The sequence below is a fragment of the Chiloscyllium plagiosum genome, chromosome 23, assembly GCF_004010195.1.
Source record: "Chiloscyllium plagiosum isolate BGI_BamShark_2017 chromosome 23, ASM401019v2, whole genome shotgun sequence".
Lineage (NCBI taxonomy): Eukaryota > Metazoa > Chordata > Chondrichthyes > Orectolobiformes > Hemiscylliidae > Chiloscyllium > Chiloscyllium plagiosum.
The window spans coordinates 52,133,218-52,150,581 of NC_057732.1; the positions used below are offsets into that span (position 1 = coordinate 52,133,218).

The 17,364-nt window shown below is 40.3% G+C and overlaps 1 protein-coding gene across 2 annotated transcripts in view; it reads right to left on the bottom strand.

The window, feature by feature from the left end:
- Nucleotides 1–17,364, bottom strand: part of bend7 (BEN domain containing 7) — a 44,910-nt gene that overhangs the window by 18,061 nt on the left and 9,485 nt on the right. For both annotated transcript variants that reach the window (XM_043714176.1, XM_043714175.1), the window contains 3 exons: nt 13,501–13,824; nt 8,472–8,588; nt 6,490–6,779 (listed from right to left, as the gene is read on the bottom strand). In XM_043714176.1, coding sequence (XP_043570111.1) covers nt 6,490–6,779; nt 8,472–8,588; nt 13,501–13,824 — 731 coding nt within the window. The remainder of the gene's footprint in view (nt 1–6,489; nt 6,780–8,471; nt 8,589–13,500; nt 13,825–17,364) is intronic.

The following is a 17,364-nucleotide window of genomic DNA, read 5'->3' on the forward strand; positions in this document are numbered from 1 at the left end:
CTCTCTGAGACATCCTTGATCCTGGCACCAGGGAAACAACACACCATTTTGCTTTTTCTCTGCTGGCCACAGAAACGTCTGTCTGTACCTCAGACTAAAGAGTCCCCTAACACAATTGATCTCTTGGAAGCCAAAGTACCCCTTGTTGCATTAGAGCCAGTCTCAATACCAGAAACTTGGTTGTTCATGCTATGTTCCCCTGAGAATCCATCACCCCTACATTTTCCAAAACAGCATACCTGTTTGAAATGAGTATATCCACAAAAGACTCCTGCCCTAGGTGCCTACCTCTCTAACCCTTCCTGGAGTTAACCCATCTATGTGACTGTATCGGAATGTTTCCCCCCTTCCTATAACTGCCATTCATCACATATTGTTGCTGTTGCAAATTCCTCATCGCTTCTATCTGTCTCTCCAACCGATCCACTTGATCTGATAAGATTCGCATCCAACAGCATTTATGGCAGATATAATCCGCAGTAACCCTTAAACTCTCTTTAAACCCCCACAGCTGACAAGAAGTACATATCACTGCAAAGGCTACTTTTGCTCCTTCACAATCTACAGACCCAAAAAATAACACCGTCTTATTCCTCTAGAAAACACTGCACCAGGTTAAATTAATAGCTAAGGCTTATATTTTAAGTTTAATCAAGAGACTTATCTCCAAAAACATATCATCAAGAAAGAACCCACTGTACTCACTAATGCAGCCTTTCTCTTGGACAGACTTAAAACAACAATTAACTTATCTGAATCTGTGTTGTAAACTTCGCCCAAACTGGTTCCTCCAAGATTAGTTGTGAAATTCGCAGTTTGTTAATTTTCCCAGATGCACTCCGATGTCCAGCGACATGAATTCAAAAACAGCAAAGGCAGTAACTGTGCAGGTTCTCTCTCTCTCTCTCTCTCTCCTGCACTGTCCTCACCATGTGCTTCCTTTGTCTGTTCTTCTCCCTTTTAAAACTGCTGTTGTTTTGACTTTTTTTCCCAAAGTTCCAAAACAATGCATCAGCATATAAAACAGTAATTGCTGCCTCTGGAATTTAAGGAAATCAAGTCCAGCACCTAAAATACCTTAAACAAAGGAGCAGCTCTTACAGCCAGAAATTTTTACTGATTTAATCATTTACTGATTAAAAATCTATCTCAGCCTTGAATATCCTTAAAAACTCAGTCTCTATAGCCTTCTGTGGTAAAGAACTCTACAAATTCACCACTGTCTGAGGGCAGAAGTTCCTCATCTCTGTTTTAAATGGGCAACCCCTTAAACTTGAAATGATGCTGTCTGGTTCTAGACTTTCCCACAAAAGGAAACTACCTCTCCACATCTACCTGTGAAGTCCCCCAAGAATCTTGTGTGTTTCAATAAGGTCTCCTCTCATTCCTCTAAACTCCAATGAGTACAGACCTGACGCAACTCAATTCCTCTTCACAAGAAAATCCTTCCATACCCAGGATCAGCCTAGTGAATCTGCTCTGCATTGCGCCTCAGGTCGGTATATCTTTCCTAGACAAGGGGCCAACATAAATTCATCAGCAAGATACCAACTTGGAACAGGCCAAATTAGGAGCACAAGTTGCAGAAACTTCGTTTCCTTTGCATTTAGAAGAATTAGGAGCAATCTAATTAAAATTTGAAGGCATTCAAAGGTATATATGTAGAAACTGTAATGGCAGACTCCAAAATGAAAGGACATACTTCTAAAATTACAATGGACAAGTTATGAATAAAATCAGGATTTTATTGACACAAAAGGGCAGTGGAAAGCTAGAATTCATTTCCCAAGAGGCTGTGGATGTTGCATCAATTTAAATTTCATTGACTTCAGGAAGAAAGGGGAAGACATGCCCCTACCTACATCAATGGAACTGAGGTGGAGAGGGTTAAGAGCATCAAGTTCCTAGGAGTGGCGATAACCACCAATCTGTCCTGGACTCCACATGTAGATATGACAGATCAAAAAGGCACAACAATGCCTCTTCTTCCTTAGCCGTTTTAGGAAATTCGGCATGTCCGCAGGACCCTCACTAACTTTTACAGATGCACTATAGAAAGCATACTATCTGGGTGCATACTGGCCTGGTATGGCAACTGCTCCACCTAGGACCATAAGAAACTACATAAAGTGGTGTGCACAGCCCAGACCATCACAGAAGCCAACCTCCCATCCATGGACTTAATTTACACTTGCTATTGGTGCTGAAAGGGTCTCAACGTCATCAAAGACCCTTCCCAAAGAATACAGGTACTATAGGGGGTACTCCCAGGGATGGGAGCCTCAGTAGAGGTGTGATGAGTAAGGCAGAACAAAGTAGTAAGACATTATATAATTAAAGTAACTTGAATGTAATTTAAGCTAGTATTTATTCAATATGTTTGTTGTTTAGTTTCAGTTAAGTAGATAGGTTTGTTTTGGTAGAATAGTGGGTTGTTTAGTAACAATGGTACTTTGTTATGGCCTTGTTCTTTGTTCTGTTTGATGGTGTTATTTCTTTCTTTATATATAAATGTTTTGTAAAAGATTTTAAAAAGCTTTTCAATAAAAAATATTTATTTTAAAAAAAACCCTTCCCACCCCGATAATGCTCTCTTCCATCAGGCAGAAGATACAGATGCACACATGCATGAACACTTATACCAGCAGGTTCAAGAACAGCTTCTTCCCGGCTGTTATTAAACTGCTGAATGGACCTCTCTAGCTTCATACAATGTTGGTCTCGCTAATGTTAATCTTGCTTTGTGTATCTCTTGTGCAGCCGTAACCTTGTATGTCTCACTGTCTGAACACCCTATGATCTGTATGTCCTTGTTTGCTATGACTTGTTTGCACTGCTTGCAAAACAAAACGTTTCACTGTACTCAAGTACCTGTGACTACAATAAATCAAATCAAATCAATTTGAGACGATGGTCATTTTAAGATTACTTTCACTGTTCCCCATGCTTCTCAGAGCCAAAACATCAAAAGAACTTCTAGTCCTCAACGATGGCTACCAGATTCTTCAGGAATGATTTGTCTGCCTATGACAACTGCTTAACTGCCAGATCTTTGAAAATATCTTCTCACATTTCTGATGAATATCAACTTATAAAACCTCCACATCAAATATTTCACAGGCCACCCTAGCAATTCATTCCCCAAATGTATACAACACAAGTGATCAGATTATTTATAAACTAGAGGGCATTAATTTGTTTGATTTTCCCTCTTCTTAAAATTAAAAGCAAACACCCTGACTTGAAGTCCTTCAGTAAGTGACTTGAATTATATATATTCATTTATGTAATTGTAACAATTAGCTGCAAAATTCTTTATTTGCACTTTTTCCTTTTTCTTAAAAGGCAAGATGCAACTTCTTAAAAAGATACTTTTGGAACTGAATTTACATTTAATTTTAAACAATCCGTTTCATTTTCAATCTCTACCAGAGGTAGCTGTTGTAATATATTCCTGTGCAACCTTTCAATTCAAGGTCCAATACCAACAAACTGTTATATTGGACCAGATCAAACCCCCTGAAAATACGTTAAGACGATTGTCCAGACCCTAAACTTTTCTTATTTTAAAGGTAAGTGTGAGGTGTTGTATTCCAGATGCAATTCAACTGGTCAAACTACTCGACTTTAAGTAAAACACACTATTTTTACACTAGAGTTAAAATACAGACCAAATAAAAATAAAAGAATTGGCTAAACTGTAACCATAGAAATGCTTAACTACTACTAATTAACTGTTCCAATATAGTAACATCCCATAAACACACGCTTGACAAAGGCAAATTCAGTAAAACAGATTGTCTTATATGCAATTCCGGCAGCAGGAAGAGAACCCCAGCTTTTAGCTGTAACAAAGAGGGGAATAAGACCTCCCATAAGGCCATGAGACCATAAGAAATAGGAGTGGAAGTAAGGCCATTTGGCCCATTGAGTCCTCTCCGCCATTCAATCATGGCTGGTGGGCATTTCAAAGCCACTTACCAGCACTGTCCCCGTATCCCTTAGTTCCCTGCAAGATTAAGAATTTACCAATTTCTGCCCTGAAGACATTTAACGTCCTGGCCTCCACTGCGCTCCAGTAGCAGTGAATCCACAGGCCCACCATTCTCTGGCTGAAGAAATGCCTCCTCATTTTCATTTTAAATTGACCCCCTCTAGTTCTAAGGCTGTGCTCACATGTCCTCGTATCCCTGCCTGACGAAAAGATCAAAGTAACTGCTGAAAGCTAAAACTAAAAATCTTGGTTCAATGGAAGCTTGATCCCACCCATTCAGGCTGCTTCTACGGTTCCAACTTCAAAAAAAACCTTCCTTTGTTGCAATAATCACATAATCCATCACATTGTCTGTTCCATATATCACCATGACAGGTTTAACAGATACTGGATACTGGCAAGACGATATTCTGCATCTATTACCAGACATCATTTCATTTCTATCATTCTCCACAAGGTTACCCAGAACTGGAATGAGGTTCCGTTTGCTAGTCTTGTCTCCATCTGATCCAGCTTAATGGCTGCTTCACCATAAACTGATGGAACTTTCTCGCATGGGCTGTAAATCAAGAACAGCTTCTTTGCCTTTCTTTCTCTCCCACTCCTTTCGTATCACTGAGTTCATTCACAGATTTTATTGTTGTTTCACTCATTTGAAAAGATAGTTGTTCCCTTACCAAGTTGTTACTGGAGTTGAACACAAGATAGGAATGCTTGTCCTACCCACTCGCTGTGCATAAATCCACAGCTTTGTCCTGTGAGTGAGTGCTCTGTACTCAAATGGTTTCACAATGAAACTCTTGTAAATATCAGTTAACTTTCGCACATCTTGTGGAACTGCTCCAACCTACATATTCTGTGACATGACTTGATTGAAAAGCTAGTTATTGGTTAGGATTATGTGCTAACTTTAGATGATTAAGTGGGTTATTGAAAACAAAATAGTTTTAAAGATAGAATGAAAGTCAAGCTTCATTAATAATGTTAAAACTCTACTTGTGTCAATTGCTGTTTCTATTCTGAGATATTGCTCTCTCAACATCTTAAAAAGAAAATCAATTTTAACAAAATAATGAGTTGGTCATAAACTTGTTTAGAAACTAGGAACAGTAAAAAGGTTGGGTAGTTGGTTGCTGGTGTACAGACAGTCCGATAAGAAGTAAATTAGAGTGATTGGATTGATATACCTCCAAATATTTGCTGTAGTTGGCAACGTTCAGATCGAGATCTCACCATGCATAGAAAATCAAATGCACAAACCTTCACCCTGATTCCAACTTAGAGTACTCAAGCACTGTTTAACAACAGAGCTTAGTCATTCAAAACATGATGAGCTGTCACTCAAAGCGATGCCCTAAACATTGAGAACACTTGGACAATACACTTTATAGCAAATATAAACTGTAGCACATGAATTTTCATCCGTAATTCTTTGCAATAGGGGTACTAGTCCTTGATATGCTGTTCAAGGAGGGAGAGACAATTATTTCACTGCAGTGGATAGTGAAAACATTGGGAAAGTTATTCCAGTCTGCTTTGATAATTCCCACTTGCCAGCTTCAAAATATCATTGACAGAGATCTGGGAACAAATCAACAGTGTTTCGTTACGATGGGAATGATGCAGGGTCCAAAGTAAGATGAAGGATGAAAAATTATTAAAAACCTTTACAAAACCAAAAATGTAAAGTCTATTCAGACCAATGAGGGACTTGTATCAACAACTAGGAACATTGTTATGAAATTACTTAATCTTCATTGAATAATCCCTGATAGAAACAAGTCTGAAATGTTGGTCTGATCACAAAGTCAACTGAAGCAAAACATTCAGAATTCCAAACATTTTTCAGTTCCAACCAGCTTATTTTGTAAATGACAAACCAAGTCATACAGCAGTGGATCAACAGCTCGAAACAGAATACTCAACCACTTATATCTATATTTTTCTTAATGACTGATCAACTTTTTCAAAACCAGGTATTGATCCAGTTTACCTTAAAGATGTTAAACTAATGCAGCATTAAATTTCTTTATGGAATCAAAACAAAATTCATCCTCGTTTCGTTTCTCAGTTCCTGAAGATACTTCCTCCTTTGCTGGACAATTGTCAGGGAACCTCTGGTTCTGTGATCAGCCAGCTGGCCATTAGCACTGTCTGGCTGTTTCATCACAAGCCTGTCATAGTTTCAAAAATTCATTTCCAGCAAAGGTCTCAGAGGTATTAGGAATGGAATTCTTGGCTTATCTCAGGTACTGAGGTCAGTTATAAAATACTCTACAACAGAATTGAGATCAGCTGACTTAGCGCAAATCAAAGATCAAATGCAAAAATATTAATTTGCTACACTACTCATTGGATAAACTTACTAAGCCAAGCTTACACTCCTCTTAAAAGAAAATTGCAGTCCAATGGCTCTCTCTTGGGGCGTTAAACTCTGTATCCCATGTTCCAGGTAGTGAGCTTCTGCACTCTATGTAATAAATCCTTGTACTTACCTCTAAGAGATCATTGTTTTGTAAACTGTCCAGTTCTGAAATGTAACTTTGTATCCGATTTGGTAGACTCTGCCTTGGATTAATCTCGGTGGTCAATTTCTCTGTTGATAACGAATGGCTCTTTTCAGTCTGTGGTAAACTGATGCTCTGATTGTGAACTTTAGGATTTGGTTGAGCTGGAGCAGGCCTGATCCTGTGGATCAGTCTTTTTTTAATGATTTTGTTCCGTAGAAAACTCGAACGAAAAGTAGGAAGATGGGACGACGGAATGAGCACGGTGCTCTGAGGACCTGTAAAGAAACAAGAGGTTTTAATGTAACTCCAGGTCACTTTCTGGTGTCCGCAATAGTTATAAAGACTTCATTTTCACAGATTAAAACTGTATTTAATAAATAAGTACTTCAAGCTAGAAAAAACTATCCATTTCTAAAATATCTTTTAGTTTTCCCTTTTTTGCTGTTACGGTTTTGTGGCTCAGGGAGGGGCAGGACTAGCAGCTTAATGTTAAGGATAACATTATAGATGTACTTAGGGAAGATATTCCTGGGAGAATGTCCAGTGAAGATGTATGGTTGGAACTGAGAAATAAGAAAGGGATGATCACCATTTTCCTCATTCACGATTTCACCAGTTTCCTCATTTCTCCTCCCCCCACCTTACCCAAGTTCCAGCCTTCCAGCTCAGCACCGTCCTCATGACCTGTCCCATCTGTAGATTTTCCTTCTTCCCTATCTGCACCACCTTCCCCTCCGACCTATCACCTTTACCCACACCTCCATCAACCTATTGCATTCTCAGCTACCTTCCCCTCAGCCCCACCCCCCCCCCATTTATCTCTCCACCCCTCCAAGGCCCCCAGCCTCATTCCTGATGACGGGCTTTTGCCCAAAGCATCGACTCTCCTGCTCCTCAGATGCTGCCTGACCTGCTGTGCTTTTCCAGCACCACACTCTTGAATCTAATCTCGAGCATCTGCAATACTCACTTTTGTCTATAAATTGTGGAACACCACTAGGATCTTTATTTTGGCCCCAGCTGTTCACAACATATAATCAATAATTTGGATGTGGAGAACAATTGTAATATTTTCAAGTTTGCACAGTACACCTAAACTAGGTGGGAACTACGCTATAAGAAAGATGCTTTGCAATGGGCTTTGTGTGTAGTTAAGAATGAGGCAGATAGTAATATAAAGTGAAAAAATGTGAGTTTACCCACTTTGCTTGGAGGAACAGATGTCCAGAGTTTTTCTTACATGGTAAAGAAATGAGATGTATACAGGAACAGGGTATCTTGTCAATAAGCCACTGAAGATTATATACAAATGCAGTGGGCAATTAGGAAGTCTAATGGAACTTTAGCTTTGATTGCAAGTGGACGTGATTACATGGTGAATATCAATCCACAGTGCCACTAAGAATGGAGATCCAGGATTTTGACCCAGTAATAGAGAAGGACCAGTGATATCATTTCACGTGAAGGCTTTGGGTGACTTGGAGGGGAACTTGCAGGTGCTGGTGTTTCCATGTATGAGCTGTTCATGTCCATCTAGATGGGATAGATTGTAGTTTTGGAAGCTGCTGAAGGAACTGTCGCGTACTACTGCAATGCATCTTGCAGATGGTACATACTGCTGCTACTGTGTGTCAGTGGTGAGGAAGTGAATATTCAGGTGGTAGATAGGAGGGTATCATTCAATGCAGATCAAACCACAGGATCTTGCTGAATTATACAGCTCAATGCTATACTGAAGGAAGAATACTGAAAATAATTGGAAACTAAAGATTTAAGTAAATCACACTCACATTGACAAGAAACAGAAAGACTACTGATTCAACTGTGAACTTTAGAAGTTTATTGATGCAGTCTACACTGTTGGAAGATTCCTTGATACATGCCTTGTTTTTCTTCCAAGAAAGCATTTAAATTATAGAAAAAGGAAGAAACTTTACATCATTCTACACAATGAAATCAGACCATACCTGCTTGTCCTTGCATCAGTTCGCGTAGAGTTCGAAGCTCGTGCAGTATGGCTAATAATGTTGGCTGACAACTGCACATACAACAGTTCGAACCCATTGCAGAATATGGCATCTCTCCTGCAGAACAACCCAATGTTCTAAATTAATTCGGTGTATGAAAAATGAGCAATAACCCTAGTAATACAAATAACATTTTAGGAGTGAGAAGGAACAAATTTTGATAATTTATAATGAGGTTGGGATTCAGGGTGAGCTTGCCAGTTGGATACAAAATTGGCTTCATAGTAGGAGACAGAGGGTGATGGTGGAGGGTTGTTTTTTGGACTGGAGGTCTATGATGAGTGGTGTTCCACAGGGATCGGTACTGGTTTCACTTTTGTTTCTCATTTATATAAATAATTTGGATGAGAATGTAGGAGGCATGGTTAGTAGGTTTGCAGATGCCACCAAAATCGGTGGTATAGTGATCAGTGAAGAAGGTTATCTAAGATTACAGAGACCTTGATCAAATGGGTCAATGGGCTGAGGAGTAGCAAATGAAGTTTAATTTGGATAAACGTGAGGTATTGCATTTTCATTATACAAACAAGGACATGACTAATATAATTAATGTTGGGGGGCTCTGGCTAGTGTTGTAAAACAGAGAGACCGAGCAGTTCAGGTACATAAATTTTGAAATTTGCATCACAGGTAGATTGGGTGGTTAAGTAGCCATTTAGCATGCTTGTCTTCACTGTTCAGACCTTTGAGAATAGGAGTTGGGATGTCATGTTGAGGTTGCTCAGGGCATTGATTAGGCGTCTTTAGGAATCTTTGTGCAGTTTTGGTCACCCTGTTATAGGAAGAACATTAAATTGAACAGGACTCAAAAAGATTTACCAAATATTGTCAGGAATGAAATGTTTGAGATAGAAAAATAGAAAAGCTGGATGGGCTGGGAGTGTTCTCAGTGAAACACAGGTGGTTGAGGGGTGACCTTACTGAGGCTTATAAAATCATGAGGGGAAATGATAAGGTGAATAGCAAAAGTCTTTTTCCTAGGGTAGAGAGAGGAGAAAGATTTAAAAAGGACCTGAGGGGCAACCTTTTTACACAGAGAGTGGTTCGTGTATGGAATGAACAGCCAGAGGAAGTGGTGGATGTGGGTCCAGTTACAACATTTAAAAGATATTTGGATAAGTTTATGAATAAGAAAGGTTTAGAGAGATATGGGCAAGCACAGATGGAACTAGCTCGTTTGGGAACATGGTCTGCGTGGACTGGTCTGTTTCCATGCTCTATGACTCTGAGGTAGTGGCCATCTGATAGGTGATTTACCAATTTACTTATACAGATCTATTGCACCAAGTCATATTCATCGACCATTCTGATATTCACTGACCTACATGGGCTGCCTCTCAAGTAATGCTTCAATTTTAGAACTCTACTTATTTTCAAATCCCTCCATGTTCGACCTCTCCACTTCTGAAACCTCCTTAACCCCACAACCCTCTGAGATTTCTGTGTTCATTGAATTCTAGCTTCTCTTGCATTCCCAGTGCTAATCTCTTCACTTTTGGCCACAGTGCCTACAGCTGCCTGAACTCTAACGTCTCTCTGTCCTCTCCGATGATACTGTTAAAACCTACCTCTGATCAAGCTTTGGCCAGCTGCCCTAATACTGTCATATGTGGTTCAATGTCAAATCCTGCTTTGAGAGCACGCCTGTAAAGTCCTTGGGAAATGTTATTACATTAAAGGAGCTATATAAATAAATATTGTTGAGGCACTTGTGCACCTGCGTCCTCAGAACCCCTGCCGCCTCTCCTTTCTTGAGAATACGGTACCAGGATTGTTGGCTAGTCTTTGATTTGAGGTTATCTACTCAGTGTTGCAAAATCTGCCATTGGCTTTCAAATGACAGGTCAGACTGATTCTTGATCTGCAGATCTTTGGGTCATGGGACTTGGAGTGCAGGAATTGCCTCTGTCTGCTAGGGCAGCAAGAGAAGAGAAAGAGATATACAAACTGCCAAAATCTGCAGAGAAATACTGAAGTTGCAGATATGTAGGAAAATAAGGCTAGAGAACTAAAAATGAGCTGAGTCCAGGTACTGGCTTGTACTAAGCAAATTATGTGGCAAACAATGTATTAATGAAGTTTTGTGGAAAACAATGTATTAACTAAGTTATGCAGAAAACATGGAAGATGAAGTAATTTAAAAGCCTCATCTGGACAATGAGTAATGAGGTAATGCTACCTAGGACCTGGAGTCTGGGCCAGTGAGGTAAAGGCAGCGATAAAGCAAATGAGCCTGAGCCAACGGGGAACAGACAGTACCGCTCGAAGTAGACAAGGAAAGGAATAAGACAATGATGCTCGGGCGTGGAACCAGTGAAAATTCCAGAGACCAACCATCGTAGAAACAGATCTTACATCAAGGATGGTGATAACATCAACGAGAGAAGGAACAGAGCACCTGGCCAACATCAGCAGCTCTCCTGCTCAGGTATTAACTTTTGTATTTCTGGACTACTCAGGGAGTGTTGGTGTACAAATAGGTTCTAGTTTGTGGTAAAATGTATAAGCCACATATGTATTGTCTAATACATTAATAAAGTGACTTCTGAGTTACGAGAGAATTGACTCTTCTCCTCTCTGTACAGGAGAAAGTGAGGTCTGCAGATGCTGGAGATCAGAGATGGAAATGTGTTGCTGGAAAAGCGCAGCAGGTCAGGCAGCATCTAGGGAACAGGAGAATCGACGTTTCGGGCATTAGCCCTTCTTCAGGAAGAAGGGCTAATGCCCGAAACGTCGATTCTCCTGTTCCCTAGATGCTGCCTGACCTGCTGCGCTTTTCCAGCAACACATTTCCATCTCCTCTCTGTACAAGCCACTAAGCGTAGCTGGCAATTTCCAGGCTACAATTTCCAGGCTTCTCTGCTTTCTCCCTCTGCTTCATCTTTAAGGTGTTTGGACTTAAAGTGTGATCCAGGTTGATGGACAAGTTGTCTGATTTGGTAGTAACCTCCTCCTTGTCATTAATGTGAGGAGATCTTCATAGGGTGTGTACAGCTTTTTATTTGTTCTACTCTGGAATGCTGATCATTTGAGAATTGAGAAAAAAATAGGAGCGGTTGAGGGAAACATTTTTCAGCCATCCAGAGATGGTGTACAATTCATGGAGATGGTTTTGAGATAACCTTTTTGGAATGTTTGTGGAGATGGTTTCAGAAGGACACTCATATTGTTTAGACAGTCCTCCCATTGATTATGGAGGTTGCAGAAAGGCATGGATGATGCATCTTCTCCAGCAGTCTTATTTGTTTGGATAAACAGTCAATTAGATTAGATTAGATTACATTACAGCGTGGAAACAGGCCCTTCGGCTCAACAAGTCCACACCGACCCGCCGAAGCGCAACCCACCCATGCCCCTACATTTACCCCTTATCTAACACTACGGGCAATTTAGCATAGCCATTTCATCTGACCTGCACATCTTTGGACTGTGGGAGGAAACCGGAGCACCCGGAGGCCCACGCAGACACAGGGAGAACGGGCAAACTCCACACAGTCAGTCGCCTGAGGCGGGAATTGAACCCAGGTCTCAGGCGCTGTGAGGCAGCAGTGCTAACCACTGTGCCACCATGCCGTGCAGTACAGAAATACGATGACAACAACTGCTTCGTACACCAGAGCTGTTGGTGATGTCTTAGTTGTCAAATACTCAGCTGGCATGGCTGCTATACTGTTGGATCAATGTAGGTGAAGTGCACAATACATTCCAGAGCCTCTCCAACATACAGGCAGTTTCCAGGTTGAGAAGGGCTTCCAACCTTGAGTATCTTCAGAAGTTCATCTGTATAAAGGTCAGGCTGGACAATATAAGGTAGCTATTCATAAATAAACAGAATGTTCCTATGTTGGATCTTTAAAAGTATAATTATGGGATAGTGTTCAAATGTAGCAGCATTTGCAAGTCAGATGTTCAAAAGTCAGAGATCCCCTGTATACATAAGTTGGAATATTTGGCACAACAGGGTGACTTTTATAGGGGGTAAATATGATTTAGTATTCCTGGATAACAGAGACACTTTGATAAATATCAAACCTGGCATTTCAAACCTAGTATACAAAACTGATTTTCCTGCAGTCTGTAAAATAAAATTAAAAGGAACTTGATTTTCCAAACAATCCAGTTGCAGAAACTTGCTCATTAGCCACTTTGTATGAGTAAGAGTAAATTAAATCAGAGCAGGAGGAAGCCATTCAGCCCTTCACTCCTACTTCACCACTCAATGAGATCATGGTTGATCATTTAACTCCACTTCACTTTCCTGCATTACTCTATATTTCTCAACTCATTCCTTGTCTAAAAATAGGTCAATGTTATTCGTGTATACGCTCAATAATAGATCATCCACAACTCCCTGTGGCAGAGAATTCCAAAGAGTCACAACCCTCCAGGTAATGAAATTCTTTCTCTACTCAATCCTAGTTTTAGCCTTGTTTTACACATGATGTTGTGTGTCCCCAATTCTTGATGATGAAATATGGATGGAACATCCTTAATTGTTTGATCGTCCACCACCATTTATGACTGGGTGTGGCAGGACTGCAGAGCTTATCCACTGGTTGTGGGATGACTTAGCTCCATCTATTACACACTGCACCTGAGTTGCCATGAAAAAAGTCCCATGTCCCAAGAATACTTATCTTATTGATCAGATAAGTTTATATCTCATGTGTTCTGTACATTTATCGTTACCGGACAGAACAGAAAAAGGCGTGTTGAAGTCACTGGATTGATCTTCATCTCCTTCATAAAGTTCACACCTCTAAAAGATGTGTGTTTGGAGCACCTTTTGAAAACTGCTGAGAGGCACAAGTCAATAATATTTTGGGTGGAGATTGTTTAAACATTTTTTAGCTCAGGAAAATGTACTTGGCACACAATGTTTTCATTTTTTCTGAAAGAAACTAGAATATTAAAACTCACATACTCTCTCTAAAATAAAAAATTCACACACCATTCCCTTTTCGCATACCTTGAAGTCTTTCAGTATTCGCTGCTATGACTGGCTTAGATGATCTGGATCCTTCGCCACTATATCCTCCTGAAACACAGGATTTCTGTCTTTGAGTTTGGATATCTTTCCAGATTGTACTCTGGGATGAATGAGGCTGATCGGGACAGACATTGACCTGGTTTATATTACGTTGCAGCCATGTTAAATTTGAAGCTCCTGGTTCCTCCTTCAGTTTTTCTCGACCAGGCATCATTTGCTGATGGATTCTTACACTGTTAACCTTGTTATTTAATAAGCGTCTCATTCCTGACACTTGTTTCTTCAATCCCTCGCATACGTCACCTAGCAAATTATACCAATAATTGTTCAATTTGAAAATTACATCAACAGTTATTCAATAAAAAAGCTTGCATTGTTATATGTGCATGAAAAACAGTGCAATTCAGGATTATGTCAGAAGTCAAACACCAGGTTGTAGTCCAACAGGTTTATTTGAAATCCCAAGTTTTCAAAATGCTGCTCCTTCGTCCAGTGAAGTCAGGTGAAAGAGCAGCACCCCAAAACCTTGTGATTTTAAAAAACCTGTTGGACTATAACCTGGTATCATGTGATTAGATTCCCTACAGTACAGAAACAGGCCCTTCGGCCCGACAAGTGCACACCGATCCTCCAAAGAGTAACCCACCCAGACCCATTCCCCTACCCTATATTTACCCCTGACTAATGTACCTGCCGTTATGGGCAATTTAGCTTGGGCAATTCACCTAACCTGCACATCTTTGGGCTGAGAGAGGAAACTGGAGCACCTGGAGGAAACCTACGCAGACACGGGGAGAATGTGCAAACTTCACACAGACAGTTGCCCGAGGCGGGAATCGAACCCGGGTCCCTGGCACTGTGAGGCAGCAGTGCTAACCACTGAGCCACCGTGATGTCTGACCTTCTCCACCTCAGTCCAACACCAGCACCTCCACATCAATTCATGATTATAAGTGTTTAAAAGTAAAACTGTTCTGTTGTGGCAAACACCCCAAGCTGCTGAAAGAAGCCACTGAGGAAGTGGCAGAAGCTTTGATCACATGTTTAGAAATTGTGGCAGGGTCTGGAAGAAAACCATTGGGAGACTTTTGTTCAAGGGGACATCAAAGAGTAAATTATGAACCATAACTCAGTGGTACATTTCAGACTCAGACTTCATAATGAATTATCATTTAAAAATATTAGTCAAAATAACAAGATCAGTTAAAGTCAAAAGCAAATAGAAAATGCTTGGCAAATAGATGGCAGGGAGAGAAACAGAGCTAACATTTCAAATTGATACCTTTTCATTGGAATATTCATTATAGTTCAAACCAAGTTGTGTATGACGAATTTAAGAAACCTCTTTGAAACGAATTACCAACTGGACAGTAATACGTAATGCAGTTTGTTAGGACTTCCAAAAGGTATTGAAGGAGTGCGATAGCAGGACCCTTAAAAAGTATTGTGGTGAAAGGAGCAATGTAACTTGATCAATGTAACATAGATAGAAAGATGGCTGAATTGATCACCTCAAGATCCATCCTTCGTCCTATTGGCCTGTCCTCTGCCACGACAGTCTTTGTTAAAAAAATTATGAAATATGAGTAGCAATGCCTCTGACACCTCTTCCCAGGATCTCTTAAAATATCTGGATCTATCCAGACTAGGCATTTATCCTCCAAGTTATTTAGTTTACATCCTTTTTTAAATATATTTTAGAAATGCACTTATCACATTGCTCATAACATCATGCACTGTTATTCAATATCCTCGCTCTGTGGTAAGTATTGAAGCAAAATAATGATTTAACCTTTCTGTCATTTCTTGATAAATATTGTACTATCCTGTCCATCCATTCCCATCATGGCCTTTTGTTTTTAATTGATGAGGTTATCCCTCTGCTGTCTGTCTGCTTTACATTAGCCTCTTACTTATTCTGCAATTGCTCCCTTATGGCGTCCCGCTCATTATTTAGTTTGCTCGTCTTTCTGTAGATATTTTCCTGCATTCCGCTGAATGTCAATAACTATTGTTATCTGACAAAATAGTTGGCTACTTTATCGTTCCAAGTTCTATTCTTAGCTCTGCATTTTACCTTTCCTCTAACATTAAACTGTGTTATATATGCTCATGATTGACTGGGTGTTCCTCTGCATGTACTTCTCTGAACTGCTCTAGTATACTCCCGTTGCTAGATCAATACTGAACCCTCCTTATTGGAGTTTTAGTCTGCTTAGCAGTAAGGAAGCTGCATACGTTGTAAGAAGTCAATCTTCTTATCCCCTTTCCCTGCCTCTAGGTGATGATAAATTTGCAGAAATGTTTCAGATACCATAGATGCCATAGTACAGATACCGTATGCAGCTTTGGGCATCAGTGTTATACTGGGATCACTAAGGCCACTGTAGACCTCACAAGACCATCTTTGGGAAGGCAAACTCTACTCAAGTAGATACTTGAACTGTTTCCACAGCAGCATAGAATGAATAGGAAAGATTATCTAAAATAGTTTTGAAGCATTTTGACAGAAAAAAATTGTAAAATATTAATTCTTCTAATTACACAGTCAGAGATGAGGAATCAACAATATATAGATAAGCTTAGCAGCTGGGCAGCATCTGGGGAGAGAAATACACAACTAACATTTTGAGTCCAGTGACTTCCAAAGAAGGGTCTATTCTGAAGTAGGGTCACTGGACTCAAAACGTTAACTGTTCCTAGCACCACAGATGCTGCCAGACCTGCTGAGTTTCTCCAACAATTTATTATTTTGTTCATTTCAGATCTCCCATATCTTTGTTTTATATTAACCAACAATTTCTCTTTTTTTAAATTCACTCTTGGGACAAAGACATTGCTGGTTGGGCCAGTATTTACTGGCTGTCCCTCGTTGCCCCCTGAGGTGGTGGCCAGCTGCCTTCTTGAACCGCTGCAATCTGTGTGCTGTAGGTAGACTGCCCAGGCTTTGAGAACACAACGAAGGGATGGCGATGTATTTCCAAGTCAGGATGGTGAGTGGTTTGGAAGGAAACTTGCAGGTACCTGTTGCTCTTGTCCATTTAGATGGTTGTGGTCATTGGTTTGGAAGGTGCTAAGGCTGAATTTCTGCAGTGCGTTTTGCAGGGAGGTGATGGCTTGGATTTAATCCATTGCAAGCACTTAGTTCTATCACTTGCTGCTTATGCTTATCATCTGTGCTGTGTCTAACGGGAGAGTAAGAGAGAGAGTGTGGGAAAAATCTTTATGAAGTTGCTTAAGTCTGGAAAACACGACTACATACAGTACTCAGGCAGAGACTTGTAATTTTCTCAGTGAAAAGTGTACACATATTTGAAGCAGAACAAGATGAAGAGTCAAGAGGATGCAGGAGACATGGGATTAGTTTTGGATTGTTCTTCAGAAACGGTGTCGTGGACAGCGAAGAGGGTTACCTCAGATTACAACAGGATCTGGACCAGATGGGCCAATGGGCTGAGAAGTGGCAGATGGAGTTTAATTCAGATAAATGCGAGGTACTGCATTTTGGGAAAGCAAATCTTAGCAGGACTTATACACTTAATGGTAAGGTCCGAGGGAGTGTTGCTGAACAAAGAGACCTTGGAGTGCAGGTTCATAGCTCCTTGAAAGTGGAGTCGCAGGTAGATAGGATAGTGAAAGCAGGTGTTTGTTATGCTTTCCTTTACTGGTCAGAGTATTGAGTACAGGAGTTGGGAGGTCATGTTGCGGCTATACAGGACATTGGTTAGGCCACTGTTGGAATATTGCGTGCAATTCTGGTCTCCTTCCTATTGGAAAGATGTTTTGAAACTTGAAAAGTTCAGAAAAGATTTACAAGGATGTTGCCAGGGTTGGAGGATCTGA